The 17,356-nt window shown below is 40.2% G+C and overlaps 1 protein-coding gene across 5 annotated transcripts in view; it reads left to right on the forward strand.

The window, feature by feature from the left end:
- Positions 1-17,356, forward strand: part of CDK15 (cyclin dependent kinase 15) — a 108,858-nt gene that overhangs the window by 49,486 nt on the left and 42,016 nt on the right. For all 5 annotated transcript variants that reach the window (XR_007134058.1, XM_047773254.1, XM_047773251.1 and 2 more), the window contains exon 9: positions 11,939-12,032. Coding sequence is in view for 4 of the 5 variants with exons in the window: in XM_047773254.1 (XP_047629210.1) it covers positions 11,939-12,032 (94 nt within the window). In the remaining variant the exon portion in view is untranslated. The remainder of the gene's footprint in view (positions 1-11,938; positions 12,033-17,356) is intronic.

Consider the following 17,356-nt stretch of genomic DNA (forward strand, 5'->3'; position numbering starts at 1 on the left):
CCCAGGGACCTTTGCAGTGTCTGGACACATTTATTGTCACAGCCGGGGGGCAGAGTGCTCCTGGCATCTTGTAGGTAGGGACTAGGGATGTTACTAAATATCTTATAATGCACAGGCCAGCCCCCCAGAACAAAGGTGTATCCAGACAGAAATGTCAGTAGTGTCAAGGTTGAGAAGCCCGATGCAGATGAAGAAGTGTAGCAGAGGGAACTCCGTGAATCCTCTACCTAGTGTAACAGCCAGAACATCATCGATACTCCCCGACCACCTGGGCTGCTGTCCCATCAGCCTGCACCCCCCACCCCCGCCATCAGAGGGGCTTCTACCCTGAACTTCATTCCCTTACCCTTTTTTTATAATCAGCTTTTTATATTTTTAAGGTATTTTCAAAACATTATTTTACCTGCTTTTGAGTTTTTATAAAAACAGTATTATATTACTTTTAGTCGCTTGTGATTTGCTTTTTTTTTTCACTCGGTGTGTTTCTGAGACTTAACCGTGTTGATCTAGGTGGATGCACTTTCTTTTCTGTGGATGGACATTTTGGGGTTTTTTTTTTTTGTCTTTTTAGGGCCACACCCATGGCATATGGAGGTTCCCAAGCTAGGGGATGAACCAGAGCTGTAGCTCCTGGCCTACACCACAGCCACAGTGACTGAGGATCTGAGCCTTGTCTGCGACCTACACCATAGCTCATGGCAATGCCGGATCCTTAACCCATTGAGGGAGGCCAGGGATTGAACCTGCGTCCTCATGGATCCTAGTCAGATTCGTTTCTGCTGAGCCACGATGGGAACTCCTAAAAGTTCTTAAGTTTAGTATTGCTGGCCTTATCAGTCTTTTCCTTTATGGTTAGCCCTTTTGTTTCTTGTTTAAAAAATCCTTCTCAGCCTGAGGTCAGAATGATTTTATCCATTATATTCTTTTAAAACTTGTAAAATTTTTCCTTTCACTTTAAATCTTTAATACATTGGAAATTGACTTTTTTATGCTAATCGATTTTCTTACCCAGTTTCTTTAGTGATCTGCCATGCCAGATCTCTCATATATCAGGTTGGTCTGTTTCTGGGCTCTCTTACTCTGTTCCACTGGGGTCAATTTATCTGTCCCTATAGCAGTGTCCCACTGTACTAATTTCTATAGCTTTATCATAATACTTGATATTTGCTAGAAACATCTCACCACTTACTTCATCTTCTTCCTCAGAAGTGGTGCTGGCTATTTTTCCCCTTTGATTCTCCATATAAATTTTACATTCAGTGTTTCAGGTTTCATGAAAAAGTCTAGCAGGATTTTCACTGGAATTACATTGAAATTATAGATCACTTTTAGGATAATTAACACCTTTGTAATATTGTCTTCCAGCTTTTATGCACAGTATATTTCTCCATCTGTTCATCTTTAATGCCTTTTTGAAAAGTTTTATAATTTTCTCTCTAAGCCCTGACATATTTGGGTAAAAGTTCTTGTTAGGTTCTTTTCTGTTGTGTATTGTTTCTTTTGGTTCTTGCATATGGTATTTTTTTCCATGCATGATTAGCTGTTTTTGACAATGATATGCTAATTCTCCTTGGAATTTTATTTGTGGATTTTTTTTTTTTTTTGAGGGCTTGAATGAGGTGTGTTCTCTCAGAGAGGATTTGTGTTTGATTCTGTTGGGTACATGTTTTTAAAATGAAATTTATTATTGTATTTTATATGTATTGGTTTGCTACTTAGATATTGACTTCTTCATACCATTCCCTACTAAAAAGAACTAGGGAGTTCCCGTCATGGTGCAGCAGAAACCAATCTGACTAGGAACCATGAGATTTCAGGTTCAATACCTGTCCTTGCTCAGTGGGTTAAGGATCCGGCGTTGCCATGAACTGTGGTGTAGGTTGCAGATGTGGCTTGGATCCTGCATTGCTGTGGCTCTGGTGCAGGCTGGCAGCTGTAGCTCTGATTAGACCCCTAGCCTGGGAACTCCCACATGGCGAGGGTGCGGCCCTAAAAAACAAAAACAAAAACAAAACAAAAAAAAGAACTAGGACTTTTTAGAGAAATGGGCAGTTCTAAAGCTAGGGCAGGGCACGTGTAATGTGAACCAGGCACATCTTGGTAGGCCAAGACATTTTTAACAAAATGACCCAAAAAATGATGGAAATATGTCGATAGAATGTGGGAAGCACCTTCAAGAGAGTCCCAGTGGCCAAAGCTGATGCATTCTGAGCATCCTAGGAAATAATGAGAATAATGTATTATAACATTGAATAATATAAGAAGACATAAGTCCATACTGAAGAGAGAGAGGAAGACAGGTAAGAAAGAAAGCTCCTTTTTACAGCAGAATGGCAACTAATAACTGGAGAAGCCATGATGGAATTAGAAAATCACTGCTTTCCAATATAGTAGTAAATGGTTGGAACACAAATTCTCAATGCTAAACTAAAGAGGAAGGTTTGATGAGGAATGGAACATTTGTTTATATAGTCTCAAAGTACCTCTCTACAAATTTCATATTAATTGCAAAATAAAAATACTAACTTATAATAGAGAATTTAGCAGACATCATCTTAACCAAGTGATTAGTTTTATTAAAAATGGGGCTGTTTGGCAGTTCCCACTGTGGTGCAGCAGATTAAGAACCTGACTAGTATCCATGAGGATGCAGGTTCAATCCCTGGCCCCATTCAGTGGGTTAAGGATCCAGTGTTGCTGTGAGCTGTGGTGTAGCCCAAAGATGCAGCTCGGATCTGATGTCGCTGTGGCTGTGGCGTAGGCTGACAGCTGCAGCTCTGATTGAACCCTTAGCCTGGGAACTTACATATGCCATGGGTGTGGCCCTAAAAAGGTGGGGGGGGGGCTGTCTGACCTCATGTGCTTCCTAATATGATGCACTGAGGAGCCAGTATCACATCTGTGGTTTTCCTAAAAAAAAAAAAGCATAACCTGAATCAATCTAAGGAAGCATCAGATAAACTCAGCTTGAGGAACATTCTACAATGTAACTAGACTGTACTCTTTAAGAAGTTGGAGGGGAGGAAAAAAATTTCCTATGTCCTCTGAGATGGATGGATCTGTGAAACAAATTAACAAAAGACAGATCAACCAGAGGAAGGCATACACATTTTTTATGTTAAAAGTTTTATGTGACACAGGGGAAGTAGCTTCATAAAAAGAAGAGCAAATCCCCAAAGAAATAGCTAGGTTTGAAGGCTTTTTATCCAGTTCTGACAAAGAACAATACACTTGTAGAGAAGTAACAAAACAAAGGAAAGGGGTTTCTGGACTCTTTAGGGATGCTAAGTGGGGAAGGTTAATATGTATCTGGAGGACCTGCATGTAGTCAAGGGTTACTTAGCCAGGTTTGTTTAAGTACGTTCTTCTTGGTGCCATTTCTATATCTAGGGATAAGGTTGGTCTCCCCTCCTGAGTTGGGAAGGGGGTGAGGGACGCTTTCACAAGGGACCTTATGCCTTCCTCTCCGGCAGATGCGGAGGGCAAAGAGCTCATCCTTGTGTTTGCTTTTTCTCACTTGCCCTCAGCTCATAATAATCCTTATGCCAGAGTGACGTATTTGGGGATGGCATTTTCTGTTCCCTTACAGAGTGAAGGTTTTAAAAGCAAAGAAAAACTGCCTTTCAGTGATCGTAAAGCTGGGGAGATTCTGGCTGGGAGAGAGACATCAGTCTCATTGTCCTCCCCAAAGCCCCTCGGTAAAATGGCTTGATGGGGGCCTGGGCGGGGGGGAGAGGGGGGGAAGCAAAGAAAAACTGAGGAAACATTCTAGATTAAAAGAGACTGGGAGTTTCCATCGTGGCTCAGTGGTTAATGAACTTGACTAGTATCCATGAGGATGCAGATTGATCCCTGGCCTCGCTCAGTGGGTTAAGGACCTGGCGTTGCCATGAGCTGTGGTGTAGGTTACAGATGAGGCTCAGGTCTGGTGTTGCTGTGGCTGTGGTGCAGGCTGGCAGCTACAGCTCTGATTTGACCCCTAGCCTGGGAACTTCCATATGCCACAGGTGCAGCCCTTAAAAAAAGAAAGAGAGAGAGACTAAAGAGACATTCCAGCTAAACACAATGCCTGGTGCTAGATTGGATTCCTGGGGAGATGGAGCTAAAGAACACTAGGATAATGGATGGAATTTACATGTGGACTGCAGATTAGAGGGTGCTACTGGATCAATATTAAATTTCCTGATTTTGATAATTGCACTGTTATGTCAAGAATGCTCTTGTTCTTAGAAAACACATATGGAAGTATTTAAGGGTGAAGTCATGGTATCTGCAACTCACCCTCCACTGCTTCAGAAAAGATAGATAGATAGGTAGATAGATAGATAGATAGATAGATAGATAGATAGATAGATAGATGATAAAACCAAAGAGGCAAGATGTTGGCAATTGGTGAACTTGTTTGAAGGATGTAAAAGAGGTCTTCTTACTATTCTTGCAACTTTAAATTTAAAATTATTTCAAAATTAAAGGTTAGCAGAATTAGACTCCACAGACATAGAAAACAAATTTATGGTAACCAAAGGGAAAAGAAGGGGAGGGATAAATTAGGAGGTTGCAATTAACATATACACACTCCTATATATAAAATAAACAACGAGGATCTACTTTAGGGAACTACATTCAATATTCAATATTTTGTAATAACTATACTTCAATTTAAAAGTTAGCAAAAAATTGAGAAACATCCGGTGTTTCACCAAAGATAGTGAAGTAGCACTGACTTTGTAAGAAGCGCTGGCCCAGTACATGATCAGTGTTTGTAGTTATTTCCTGTATGTTTGAGAAGAATGTGTATTCTTGAATTGTTGAACAGGTTTTTACATATGGTCAAAATTGCAAGGTTGTTCGTTGTGTTAGTCACATCTTATTTATATAATTTTTGTCTGTTTAAACTATCAGTGAAAATGTATAGAAATTATTCAGCATGTTGTAGATTTGTCGGAGTTCTATGCATTTTTGCTTTATACACTTTGAAGCTATTTTCGTTAAGTGCAAATAAATTTGAAAATATTCATCATGCCTTCGTGCACTTTCAATCATGCTTTAGGAATAATTTTCCTTTCTTTTGATGTAAATCTTTGAGAACTTTCTTTAGTGTCAACCTGTTGGTGGCAAACTCTTGTTTTTGTTTCTTAAGATAAGCTCTCATCTTTGAAAGGTCGTCAGTCTTGCTGTGGATATGATTCTAGGTTGACAGTGATTTTCCCTCAGAACTCTGGCACTATTGTTTTCCTGCTTTGTCTTCCATTGCTGCTCTTGTGAAGATTGCTTTTAGCCTAATTGCAGAGAATTTTGCTTTTAGCCTTACTGTCTCTCTCTCTTTCATGTGATTTCTCATTTTCTCTGGATATTTTAAAGAATTTTTTTCTTGACCTTCGTTGTGATGCAGTTTTACGTTTTTTATTTTCATCTGTACCTTCTTGGTATTGTGTTAAATATGTATAACCTAAAATTTACCGTTTTAACTATTTTCAAATGTACAGCTGCGTGGCATCAAGTACAACCACCCTCCATCTTCAGAACTTTTCATCATCCCAAAATGAATCTCTGTACCCATGAAACAGTCACTCCCCATTACTCCCTCCCCTCAGCCCCTGGTAACCACTATTCCACTTTGTCTCTACGACTTTGACCACTCTAGTGATCTCTCCTATTAGCGAAGCCATACAGTATTTGTCCTTCCATGTGTGGCTTATTTTCACTTCGTGTAATGTTTTCAAGGTTCATCCACGATGTGGTAGGCTGGGTTTTAAAGAAGGATTTATTCGGGAGGTAAGTTCTCTTAAAACTAATGCCAGCAGCTGCTGGATTTAGGACTATGGAAAATTGTCACTGCCTGAGATGTTCCTCATGGTCAGATTTTTGCTGCAAACTTCCAAATATTAAGAGGGGCCCAGGGAAGGAGTTCCCATCGTGGCTCAGTGTTTAATGAACCCGACTAGTATCCATGCAGACACAGGTTCAATCCCTGGCATGGCTTAGTGGGTTGAGGATCCGGCGTTGCTGTGAACTATGGTGTAGGTCACAGACACAGCTCAGATCCCATGTTGCTGTGCTTGTGGCTGTGGCCAGCTATAGCTCTGATTCGACCCCTAGCCTGGGAACCTCCATATGCCACTGGTGCGACCCTAAAAAAAAAAAAAAAAAAGTGGCCCAGGGAAAAGCAAATGGAAATCTCGATCACTGCCATGTATCTTATTGTTCTAAATTAACTTTAACAGTGAAAAATGAAATACTGATTGACGCCTCCCAACGACGTTCCTATATACTCCCTGCACCTCCCCAAACCTAAAACTCCTGAGAAGGTTTATTTCTCCAGAGATTGCCTAAGGATTTGATGAATCTTTTCCTCTCTTATGGAGGAATTTGTTCATGCTCAGAATAGAGAAAAGGCTAGGAAGAGAGCCAGAAAAAGCAGAAAACATGTAAGCTGTTTCCTCTCACTTGACTGAAGCACCACAGTTGAAGCAATAAAATGACCAAGTGGTGCATCTCTCCCTTCTGGAGGGAGTCACTGTTTGATGTCACCAGGTCTTTTTTTCCCTCTGCTTGTGAAGCTCCCCTTCATCTACATGGGCTGCCCCAAGGGTATCTCCAAAGAGCAGAAATCCTCTGAGAAGCCTAAAGATAAGTAGAGTAAGAAGAGCCACGGGATGAAGATTTAAGAACAAAACAGAGGAATAAAAGGAAATAGGAGCTGGTTCCCTATCTGGACTTGAATGTTCAGAATATTTCAAGTGTTTGCTTTAAGGCTAGTCTGGGGTGGGCAAAATAGATGATAGCCACACAACCTGGTTAAGAAGCAAATAAAAAATGTAAAAGCCACATGACCTGTTTGCAAAGCAAACAAAAAACAGTTCCAAAGAGTAAATGAAATAAATAGGAAGATGAAACATATAGTTTTTTAAAAAATGATGCTTATGCCTAAAAAACATCTTTCTTCTTTCAAACTTAGGGTGCAAAGACTTTTTTCTTTCTGATGCAGATATTTATGGTACTTATAGATATCCCAGGTGCTGAAATGTAATTGATTTAGGGATTTTGTTTGTCTTGTAAGTGTTCTAAGTGCTTTGCATGTGTGCACACACATGAATGCGTGCGTGCATGCCCACGCGTGCACACACACACTCTCTGTGTATAAATCCTTAGACTCTACATTGTTAGGTGAGGAAGGTTTTAACCTGCCCCTGAATGAAGCTTAAAAACGAAGACTCAGAGTTTCCTCTGTGGCACAACGGGATCGGCAGCAGCTTGGGAGTGCTGGGACGCAGGTTCAATCCCTGGCCCAGCACAATGGGTTAAGGATCCTGCATAGCCACAGCTGCAGCTGAGGTGGAGACTGCAGTTCGGATCTGATCCTTGGCCCAAACCCCATATGTCCCGGGGCAGCCAAAAAAAGGGAAGACTCAAGAGAATGCCTGTATGGCACCAACCATACAAATGCAAATGGGAATTTTAACCAAATATTAGCATTTTATTCCTTAATACCAGCATCTTGTGTTACTTTGTAGTACTTGCATGATGGCCTTAATGTCCAGCTTTCTCCAATATATTTTACATAATTCTGTACATTGTCCTAGTGGTGTAGAAGATGGACACTAAGAAATTGTGACACAGAAAGGACTTCCTTCTCAGATCCCCACAGCCACCAGTATGAAAGGACAGGAAAAGGCAACAAACTTTTTTTTTAGGCAATGAAAGCCTTCTGAGGGGAGGGGGAAGAGTGGACTGCAGGTTTAAACCTAGCGATGCCTATGGTTGGAACCTTGTATAAAATGCCATCAGGCCTTCTAGTGACTTGTGAGCCCATGGGGTTTCTGGAAGGTGTTAGGGTACAAGTTTTCAAAAACCAGTACAGGAGTTCCCGTCGTGGCGCAGTGGTTAACAAATCCAACTAGGAACCATGAGGCTGCGGGTTCGATCCCTGGCCTCACTCAGTGAGTTGAGGATCTGGTGTTGCCATGAGCTGTGGAATAGGTCACAGACGTGGCTCGGATCCCACGTTGCTGTGGCTGTGGTGTAGGCTAGAGGCTACAGCTCCAATTAGACCCCTAGCCTGGGAACCTCCTTATGCTGTGGTATGGCCCTAGAAAAGACGACAAAAAAAAAAAAAGACAAAAAACAAACAAACCAAAAACCAGTACATTTCCATTTCTGTTTTGTATCGGTGAATAATTTGTATACACATAGATGCATAAATATATATGTGTGTATGTATATATGTGTGTGTGTATTTTTTTCACTTCAAAATGAAGTGGTTTGAGACCTTCCAAAGACACTTAGAGAAGGCATGAGGGGAGGTGGGTAGAGACCCTTTGATGGTATTTACCCGCCTCGGTGTTTCTCCTGTCTTATCTCACACTTTACCATTGCTTACAACCAGAATATTTTTTTTAAACATTTGACAGTTTTCTTTTACTTTTATTATTTTCCACGTTTTACTTGTACCTTTTGTATCTGTTGTTTTAAAGACGAGAAGCAAAAAGAACATGAATACTTAAACACAAGCTAATAAGGAGGCTTAATTAACATGACAATAATTTAAAAAATTCCCTTGAAGATACTATTTACCAGGTTTTTTTTTTTTTTTTTTTCCCCTGCTTTTTAGGGCCGCAGCTGCAGCACATGGAGGTTTCCAAGCTAGGAGTCCTTTAGGAGCTATAGCCGCCAGCCACAGCAACACCAGATCTGAGCTGCATCTGCAACTACAGCTCACGGCAACGCCAGATCCTTAATCCACTGAGTGAGGCCAGGGATTGAACCCGCAACCTCATGGTTCCTAGTTGGATTCATCTCTACTGTGCCACAGCAGGAACTCCTATTTACCAGATTTTTAAGTCACATTCATCTGATCAGAATACTTGTATCATATATCAAGATGACTCTTGTACATAAAAAAATCAGTAAAAAGAAAATGTGACAGCCATTATATCCAAATTAGCTTTTTAATAATTGGGAATAAAGATGACCCATTGTTTAAAAGGAAAAACCTACTGGACCAGACCGGATCAGACCAGATATGACCAGACCAGACTGGAATAGACCAGAAACGACTGGATCAGACAGTACCAGACTGGATCAGAACGGATCAGACCAGACACGACCGGAAATGACAGGCATGACCGGACCAGACATGACCAGACCAGACCAGACCAGACCATAAATGACTGGACCAGACCAGACCAGACAAGACCAGATCAGACCAGACCAGACATGACTTGACCAGGCCAGACCAGACACGGCCAGACACAACCAGACATGACGATACCAGACCAGACAAGACAGGACCAGACACCACCAGACCAGACCAGACCAGACCAAACAAGACATGACCAGACCAGACCAGACACGACATGACCAAACACAACCAGACACCACCAGACCAGACCAGACCAGGCCAGACCAGACACCACCAAATGTTGAATTTTTTTGTCCTGACGACACCCCCAGCAAGTGAAAGTTCACCAGGCCAGTGATCTAATCCTCACCACAGCAGCAAAACCCAAGCCACTGCAGTGACAACACCAGATCTTTAACGCACTGTGTGCACCACAAGAGAACTCTAGAAAAACAGGTGGAATGCAACCCTGACACGCTGATTGTGGGGCTACTTTTAGAGTTGTGATTTTTATGTTAATTCTAAGAAATTTAGAGAAATTAAATATGAAATTGCTTTTAAATGGATTTCTCTGGAAAGGGGTGATGGCGTGGGACACTGGTATTGCCTAAAGCATTTGCGCTAAAACTAAAATGTTTAGGTTCCAACACTTAATTCGATGTGTTGCACAGAAAATTTTAAATAAAAACCAGAAATCTCAAAATAAATAAATAAATAAATAAAAGGAAAAGCCTGCCTGTAAGACACAATCAGATGTCTTTTATTTATATGTACACAAAATTCTAAGACTAAGCCAGTAGTTTATTTTACATGCAAACCAAATATTAGGTCATGAAAATAGTTTTTGACAGGAAAAGATAGTTAAATTTCAATCTTTCTTTTAATACATATTCTGTCTCCAAACCAGACACAATATAAACATTATTCTTAAGCTTGTTTATCAAGAAATCTGCTTTCTTCTACACAAAGTAAATGAAATAGTGTGTGTGTACAGATGGAAAAAGTAAAAATTTATCATGTAATAAATACATATTAAAATATTAAAGACCATTTTAAAAATGAACTTCATAATAAATGTTTAATAATAGGATCATCTATAATAAAATCTTTAAATTTCCTTCTTTAGCATGCAACACAAAAATGTCTAGATGATTGAGGGAATTTGCACAATTATGTGTTATGGTGAAAGGGATTTGGAGTAAAAAAAAAAATTGAGAATCATTAGACTGTGGAGATAATCTCTGTAATCAGTATCCCGAATCATTTTTATCACTCAGAATGTTTATAAGAGTAAAAATGTGCGTTATTGGAGTTCCCATTGTTGTTCAATGGGATTGGCAGCATCTCTGGAGCACAGGGATGCGGGTTCAACCCCCAGACCAGGACTGTGGGTTGAGCATTGCCGTGTCTGCAGCATAGGCTGCCACTGCAGGGATCTGATCCCGTCCTGGAGTTCCATAGGCCGAAAAAAGGAAAAAAACAAAAACAAAACAAAGTAAATGAGTATTATTGGCAAAATAAACCTCACTCCTTACTGTTCCTCAGGAATTATCCTCCAGTTTAACTAAATAGGAAAGAAAATTGATATTTCACCCTTTTTAATCTATTTTGAGATGTGCATTCAATGTGAAATCAGGATCATCTTACAATCAGTAGTATCTTACAATAGCCGTTAGCCATGCTGCAGTTGTGACTGAGTTTACCATTACACATGTGTGAGCATCAAGCATGCCAGCATAAAAAACTTGTAGAGTGGGTGTCAGTGACTTGGAAGACAGGAGAGCTTTTTTTTTTTTTTTTTTTTCCTTTAACCTCTAGAAACCAAATGGTTGTGAAGAAGTGACTCAGAAGTGTTTAGCAATATTCTTGAAGCTGGAGTCAAAAGTAGGCTATGTAATTGCAAGATCAGCTTAGGAGCCCAGCTCCAATGACTCTTAGTTCTTTTATGGATTATTTTAAGAAATGCTGCATCATCAAACTCCTGGACGATACCATCAAAAGATGATACCATGTAGTTCCTGTCATGACCCAGCAGTAATGAACCTGACTAGTACCATGAGGACTCCGGTTTGATCCCTGGCCTCACTCAGTGGGTTAAGGATCCAGCGTTGCCATAAGCGCCTCAAATCCAGCGTTGCTGTGGCTGCGGTGTAGACTGGCAGCTCCAGCTCCCATTCAACCCCTAGCCTGGGAACCTCCATATGCCATGGGTGCAACCCTAAAAAGAAAAAAAAGATGATACCATGGATCAGCATAGACATCAAAGAGTTGGAATCAAAGGCTAAATGTGAAAAAGTTTTAAAAAGTACCTAAACCAGTTTCTTTCACTTGTTATTCCTTTTTTTTTGCATGTAAAAGTATGAAATATGAGGAAATAACCTGTCTAATGAAATTTGTAACAGCCCTTTCAATAGGTATAAAATAAACATTCTGATCATATCATAGTTTAACTTATGGATTTTTTTTTGTCTGTTTCTTAAAAGTACCTACAATAATGATGCTTCTTACGATGATAGCACCTTAGATTCAGTGCAAGAAAGTTCAGTACTTTCCTTTCTTTTCACTAAATAGATAATGAGCTTGAATGAGCTGAAATGTTTGCTATGTATCCATTGCATCCGTTGCATTCCATTTTAACAAAAAGCGGCAGGCTGTTCTTATTTTTGTTTAACATGGGAGCTTTTCTTTGCCCAAAACTTTTCATGGTATGCGGCTCCTGTTTAATTGTTCTCAAAATATTTCTTGGAAGGAGAAATGCTAGTTTTGCATGCATGGTTTCCTTGAAAGTATCGGATTGACTCTTATTTCCTTTGTTAGGGGTGCAGGCTGCATCTTTATTGAAATGTTCCAGGGTCAACCCTTGTTTCCTGGGGTTTCCAACATCCTTGAACAGCTGGAGAAGATCTGGGAGGTAAGAGAAGAATTCCTCTCAGTAAGAAAAAAAATATATGCATTTCAAACTTTGAACCAAATTTGCCCTGGGGAAGAGTGAAACAGTCCATCTGCTTTGAGAGATTCAGCCATATTTTAAGGTTGTGGAAACCATGGGCTTTGCCAGGGGCATGAGCGCCTTGGGAATGAGTGATCAGGAACCCCCTGCTGTCCTGTGGCAGCACATGAATCCACCTGCTCCCTGTGATGATCAGGATCTCAACCTCCCAGGGCAACTTCTGCCATTACTACTTCAACCCACCCCTGCCTTGCCATCCCCAGCTCTAATTCTACCATGTATTTGGCCCTGGATCTTTATCATCCCAAGACAAGAGAGTAAATTTTCATAGAACCCTAATAAAACAAAGGCTTCCCATGTTCCATCATATTCCTCCAAAACGAAATTCCTAAATTGACAAGGTGTTTTTGTGTGTATGGTTCCATTTCTTCATTCATTATTTATCCCTCCGTCATTTGCATCATTATTTACTTTGTTTTTATGTCCCTGGTAGCTTTTACGCCATGTACTAGAGTCATTTATATATTGCTCTTTTTGATGATTTTTTAATTGTGGTTAAATATATATAACATTAAATTTACCATTCTAGCCATTTTTAACAGTACAGTTCATAGCATTAAATGCATTCACATTGCTGTTAAACCATCACACCACTATCCATGTCCAAAACTTTTTCCTCCTCACAAACAGAAGCTTTGTATCCATTCAACCAGCGTCTCGTTTTCCCTCCCCCCAGCCCCTGGTAACCACACATCTCCCTTCTGTATCTATGAATTTGCCTATTCTAGGTTCTCATATAAGTGGAATCATACAGAATTTTGTCCTTTGTGTCTGGCTTGTTTCACTTAGAAAAACATTTTCAAGATCCATCGATATTGTAGAAGTGTCACACACAGTGCTTTAAACTGGGGTGGCCAGGGCAGGTATCATTTTTATCCTGGATTCTGCTCCCTTTTTCTGCTTCAGGCAGGTTTCTAGAGCATTCTTGCCAACAGCCTCCCAGTCAAGTATCTTGGGAAATATTGCCAGAATGGGCTTTTTGTGTGCAGGTGAAAAAAACTTGTCTTTTTCTCAAACTCCTTTGTGATTCCGATTTAGTAGCCCCAAACATTTTGGCTTTGCACGAATGGTATAAAATTTTCATTTTGGAATTGCATTTCGACTGTGGAGTAACTTCATTTATTAAAAAAAAAAGTTGAGTTTATCTTTAATATACACATGGAGGTGAGGAAAATCCTTAGGGAATAGTAACAAAAGGGGAAGAATTAGTTGCTAGTGTATGGAGTGCCATTGGCTCACCTTTATGAAGATATTCTGTGCAAACTGGTCTAGTGTTACAGATACATGACCATTAAAATATTGTGATTGGTGAATTTTAAAATAAAATGTGCTTTGTGAAATTAAGACATTTTATAGAGACTAATCATTGCCATTAAGCTGTCTTTTGGAAACCTAGTAGGGGATCGTAGGAAAAGTTTGGGAAGCATTCACAAACTAAACATTTTTCAAGCCAAAATATTTTTCTTCTTAAAATTCCCTTGCAAGACAGACACATGCTACTTTCAAAAAGCATCATTGGGAGGTTCCACTGTGGCTCATCAGGTTAAGAACCTGACTAGTATCCATGAGGATGCAGGTTCGATCCCAAGCCTCGTTCAGTGGGTTAAAGGATCCAGTGTTGCCATGAGCTGCAGTGTAGGTAGCAGATGCAGCTCAGATCTGGTGTTGCGGTGGCTGTGGTGTAGGCTGGCAGCTGCAGCTCCAATTCCACCCCTAGCCTGGGAACTTCCATGTGCTGCACATGTAGCCATAAAAAGCAAAGTAAAAAGCATCGTGGGAGGCTGTAACCATCATCTAAGCTGGAGGCAGCCTCATGTAATTAATGGCTTTAGAATTGTAAGACCCGGATTTGAATTCTAGCCCCTTTTAGCTAAATGAACACGTGAAGGTTATGTCGTCCCTCTGAGCTTCGGTTTCCTCATTTGTTAGGTGGGGCCGGTGACAACGACTTTCTAACCTTGCTGTGAGAATTTCCTAAGATCAATGCAAAGCAAGCTCCATGTGCCATAAGTGCTCGATAAATGTTTGTTGTCTTTCTCTCTCAGAGAAATGATTATCGCAGAGATGGTTCAATGACCAAACTGTTCACAGGCATTTCCTCATATTTAACCTAATTGTTCTGTTCTTCCACTTCGTATTGCTTCTTATCCACAATGGAGGAAGCACAGTTAAGCACTGCTTAAACCTGACCTTGCCGGGATCTTGTACACATTTGAAGTTTTTCCTAGTCATTTAATCAACAAACAATACTTGTTGGACATTCATCATATAAAATACACCGCAAGGTCTTGTAAGACATTGGACATGTCTTACATTGGAAGGCATGGAAAAGAGGGGAAGAAGAGGGAAAATGTAGGCTTTCAAATGTGGCTCAGTCTAGATGGGGTGATTCATAAAATACAAGTAAATACATACGAAACACATATAAACAATGCATATATGTATAGTTAATAAAAATTATAAATAAAGTATGCTATGAGGATAGTTGAAAAGTTGTCTATAAACTGATGTTCTAACACTCTTTCCGGTTTTTAAGTGATCATGTTCTTCAAAGCAATCATTTTACTGTCCTTTGCATTTAGACAGCTCTTAGAAATCATAGAACAGAAGGAATGGGTTAGATGTTTCCCAGAACCTAATGGCTCTCTAGTTATTGGTTCAAGTTTCCAGGCCTGGCTTTGGTGATTGACAGTGGCCATCTGAAGAATGTTTTAGGTAATTCAGTAAGTGAAAAACTTGGACTTGTATCTGGACATAACGTACCAAAACATGAGCGACGCAGTCAAAACAAACACGTCCTAGCAAATCAGTCCACCAGGTCCTGCCCAGGAAGCCATGTTCACGTCTACCTTTATCCTTATCGCACTGCAATAAATCAGGACTTTATTTTGACATTTATGCCAATTACAAGTTTAAAACAAGTAACTATATGAGAAATAACACTGGCCTAGAGTCAGGAGACATGAGTTCTGAACCCAGCTCTAATTCCAGGTTAGGAGATAAAGCATGTCTTATAATCTCCCTCCCTGGGTCTCCAGTGTCTTAAAGTGTATTTGACTTTCTGGCTCCATGAACTTATGACTTCTTTGAACAGAGTGTAAAGAGAATGTTGTAGCTTCTTTCTTTCTTTCTTTTTTTTTTTTTTTGCTTTTTTGGGGCCACACCCTCGGCATATGGAGGTTCACAGGCTAGGGGTGAAATCAGAGCTACAGCTGCCGGCCTATGCCACAGCCACTGTAATGCCAGATAGGAGCCGAGTCTATGACCTACACCACAGCTCTCATGGCAACATCGGATCCTTAACCCACTGAGTGAGGCCAGGGATAGAACCCGGAACCTCATGGTTCCTAGTCAGATTTGTTTCTGCTGCGCCACGATGGGAACTCTGCTTCTATCATTTTTAATCATCATATTATTCTCTATTTATTAAGTCCCCTCCTTCCCCCCTTATTTATTTCTCAAGTTTACAGACTCGTATAGCCCACTGCTGACTTTCAGTCTGTACAAATCAAGGGGATAGTTCTATATTGCTTCGCTATTATTTGTGGGCACCAGAAGATCAGGTACATTACATCTCATTTTTCCTCTGGTTCCATCCAAGCAGGTGGAGACCACGGTTTTATTATTGCATCTATAATTCTACTCTCTGAGGACAAAGAGAGAAAGTCACCACATTTAGCAATGTGTTATCTTTTTACTACTGCATCCTAAGCAGCCTGGAAACTCAAACATCCCAAATGGCTCCTGAATGTGTGTTTTACTAAAAGTGGTCTACACGGATAAAAAGGGAAAGTTATTGCGAGTTCAAGATATTTGATCTAAGAATTGTTTCTTCGAAAGCGGTGGGTCTCTGGTATACCTCCCAAAGTCACATTTATCCTGAGATCTCACTCTTAGGATTAAAGACATAATGAGAAATCCTGAATCTTTATTTTACTGCCTTTCTGAAAAGACAGTGTGTGTGTTTACATCTAAAGAGCTCTCATCAAGTAGATCCATTTTTTAGAAATCTAATTCTTTCAGTAGTATTTTTAGCACATAATCCTGGATGTGGTTCTAAAATCAGAATAAAATAAACTATGCAGATTTTAAATCCATTACTCAACATGCCTTCAGTTTCCATTCCAACAAAGGCAGAAAGCAGCCCCTGCAGCCCACTGTGATTTCAAACACAGCACTCACTCGCTGCCTTTTAAGAGCCTTTAGGGAAGGAGTGAATCAGCAAGTTTTGGTTTTCAGTTGCCCGGTCAGTGAAATGGAGAGTTAGAGATTTTCTCAAGTGAGAATAAATTCAATAACTTTCAAATAGAAATGGAGCATCACATTTCCAAACAGAGGATATTGAATTTTTGTCTAAACTTTTCAAATCTCAAGCTTCGGGCTTTTAGCACAATATTTTAGACTTTTGGTATCCATTTTGTTGGCTTTAATTACACATAATACTCGGTCACCAACAGTCCCGGTAACGTGCACCTTGAGAACATACAGATGAGGTCGCTACTTCCTTGATTGCTTTGTCTTCATTATCTTTGCTTTCTTTTCATTGGGCTTTGCCAGGCAACAGAAGATGTAGGGGGACTTGTGGATCTTCCCACTCACTTGTTTACATGCACATCTGTGCAAATACCTAAGATGGGAGGTTAACAAAGTTAGAATCAGCTCCCCCGCCCCTGGTCCTCTCCCACAAAGGAAGCATTAGTCCAGTTGGTTTTTCAAAATGGATTCCAGGATTCTTAGTCTTCCCTCAGGCTCGGGGGAGGCTGATAGGAAAAGCCTATAATCCTCTCAGTCCTCTCAGTAGCTTTTCAATTTATTTAGGGAATGGATCAAAGAAAGAAGATTCTACTGGGTAGTAATTTTTACTATTATTATATGAGGGAAAATGGCACTTCAGTGTCTTTTGTTTGAAGACAAGCTTAAGAGGCACCACAAAATGTACCCCTCAGCCAGAGTCCTAGTCAGCAAGCTCGTAGATATTAAGAGGCTTCTAGATTCTTCATTGATTATTATTAGTCATTGGGCAATCGACTTCCTGCCATAACAACTGGGCCAGCATCTGTATCCAGCATTTTACAAATGGATTCACTGAGCTCTTTCTATGAGATATGCTTCTAGAAAGACTTAAATTGAGGTGTGTTTCTAAGAAGAGTTATAGTGTAGTGGTGTATCAGAGCTACTAGTGTTTTACTAATATTTCACAAAAACAATATTTTAGCTGCCAGGCA

This window comes from Phacochoerus africanus, chromosome 3, assembly GCF_016906955.1.
Source record: "Phacochoerus africanus isolate WHEZ1 chromosome 3, ROS_Pafr_v1, whole genome shotgun sequence".
NCBI lineage: Eukaryota > Metazoa > Chordata > Mammalia > Artiodactyla > Suidae > Phacochoerus > Phacochoerus africanus.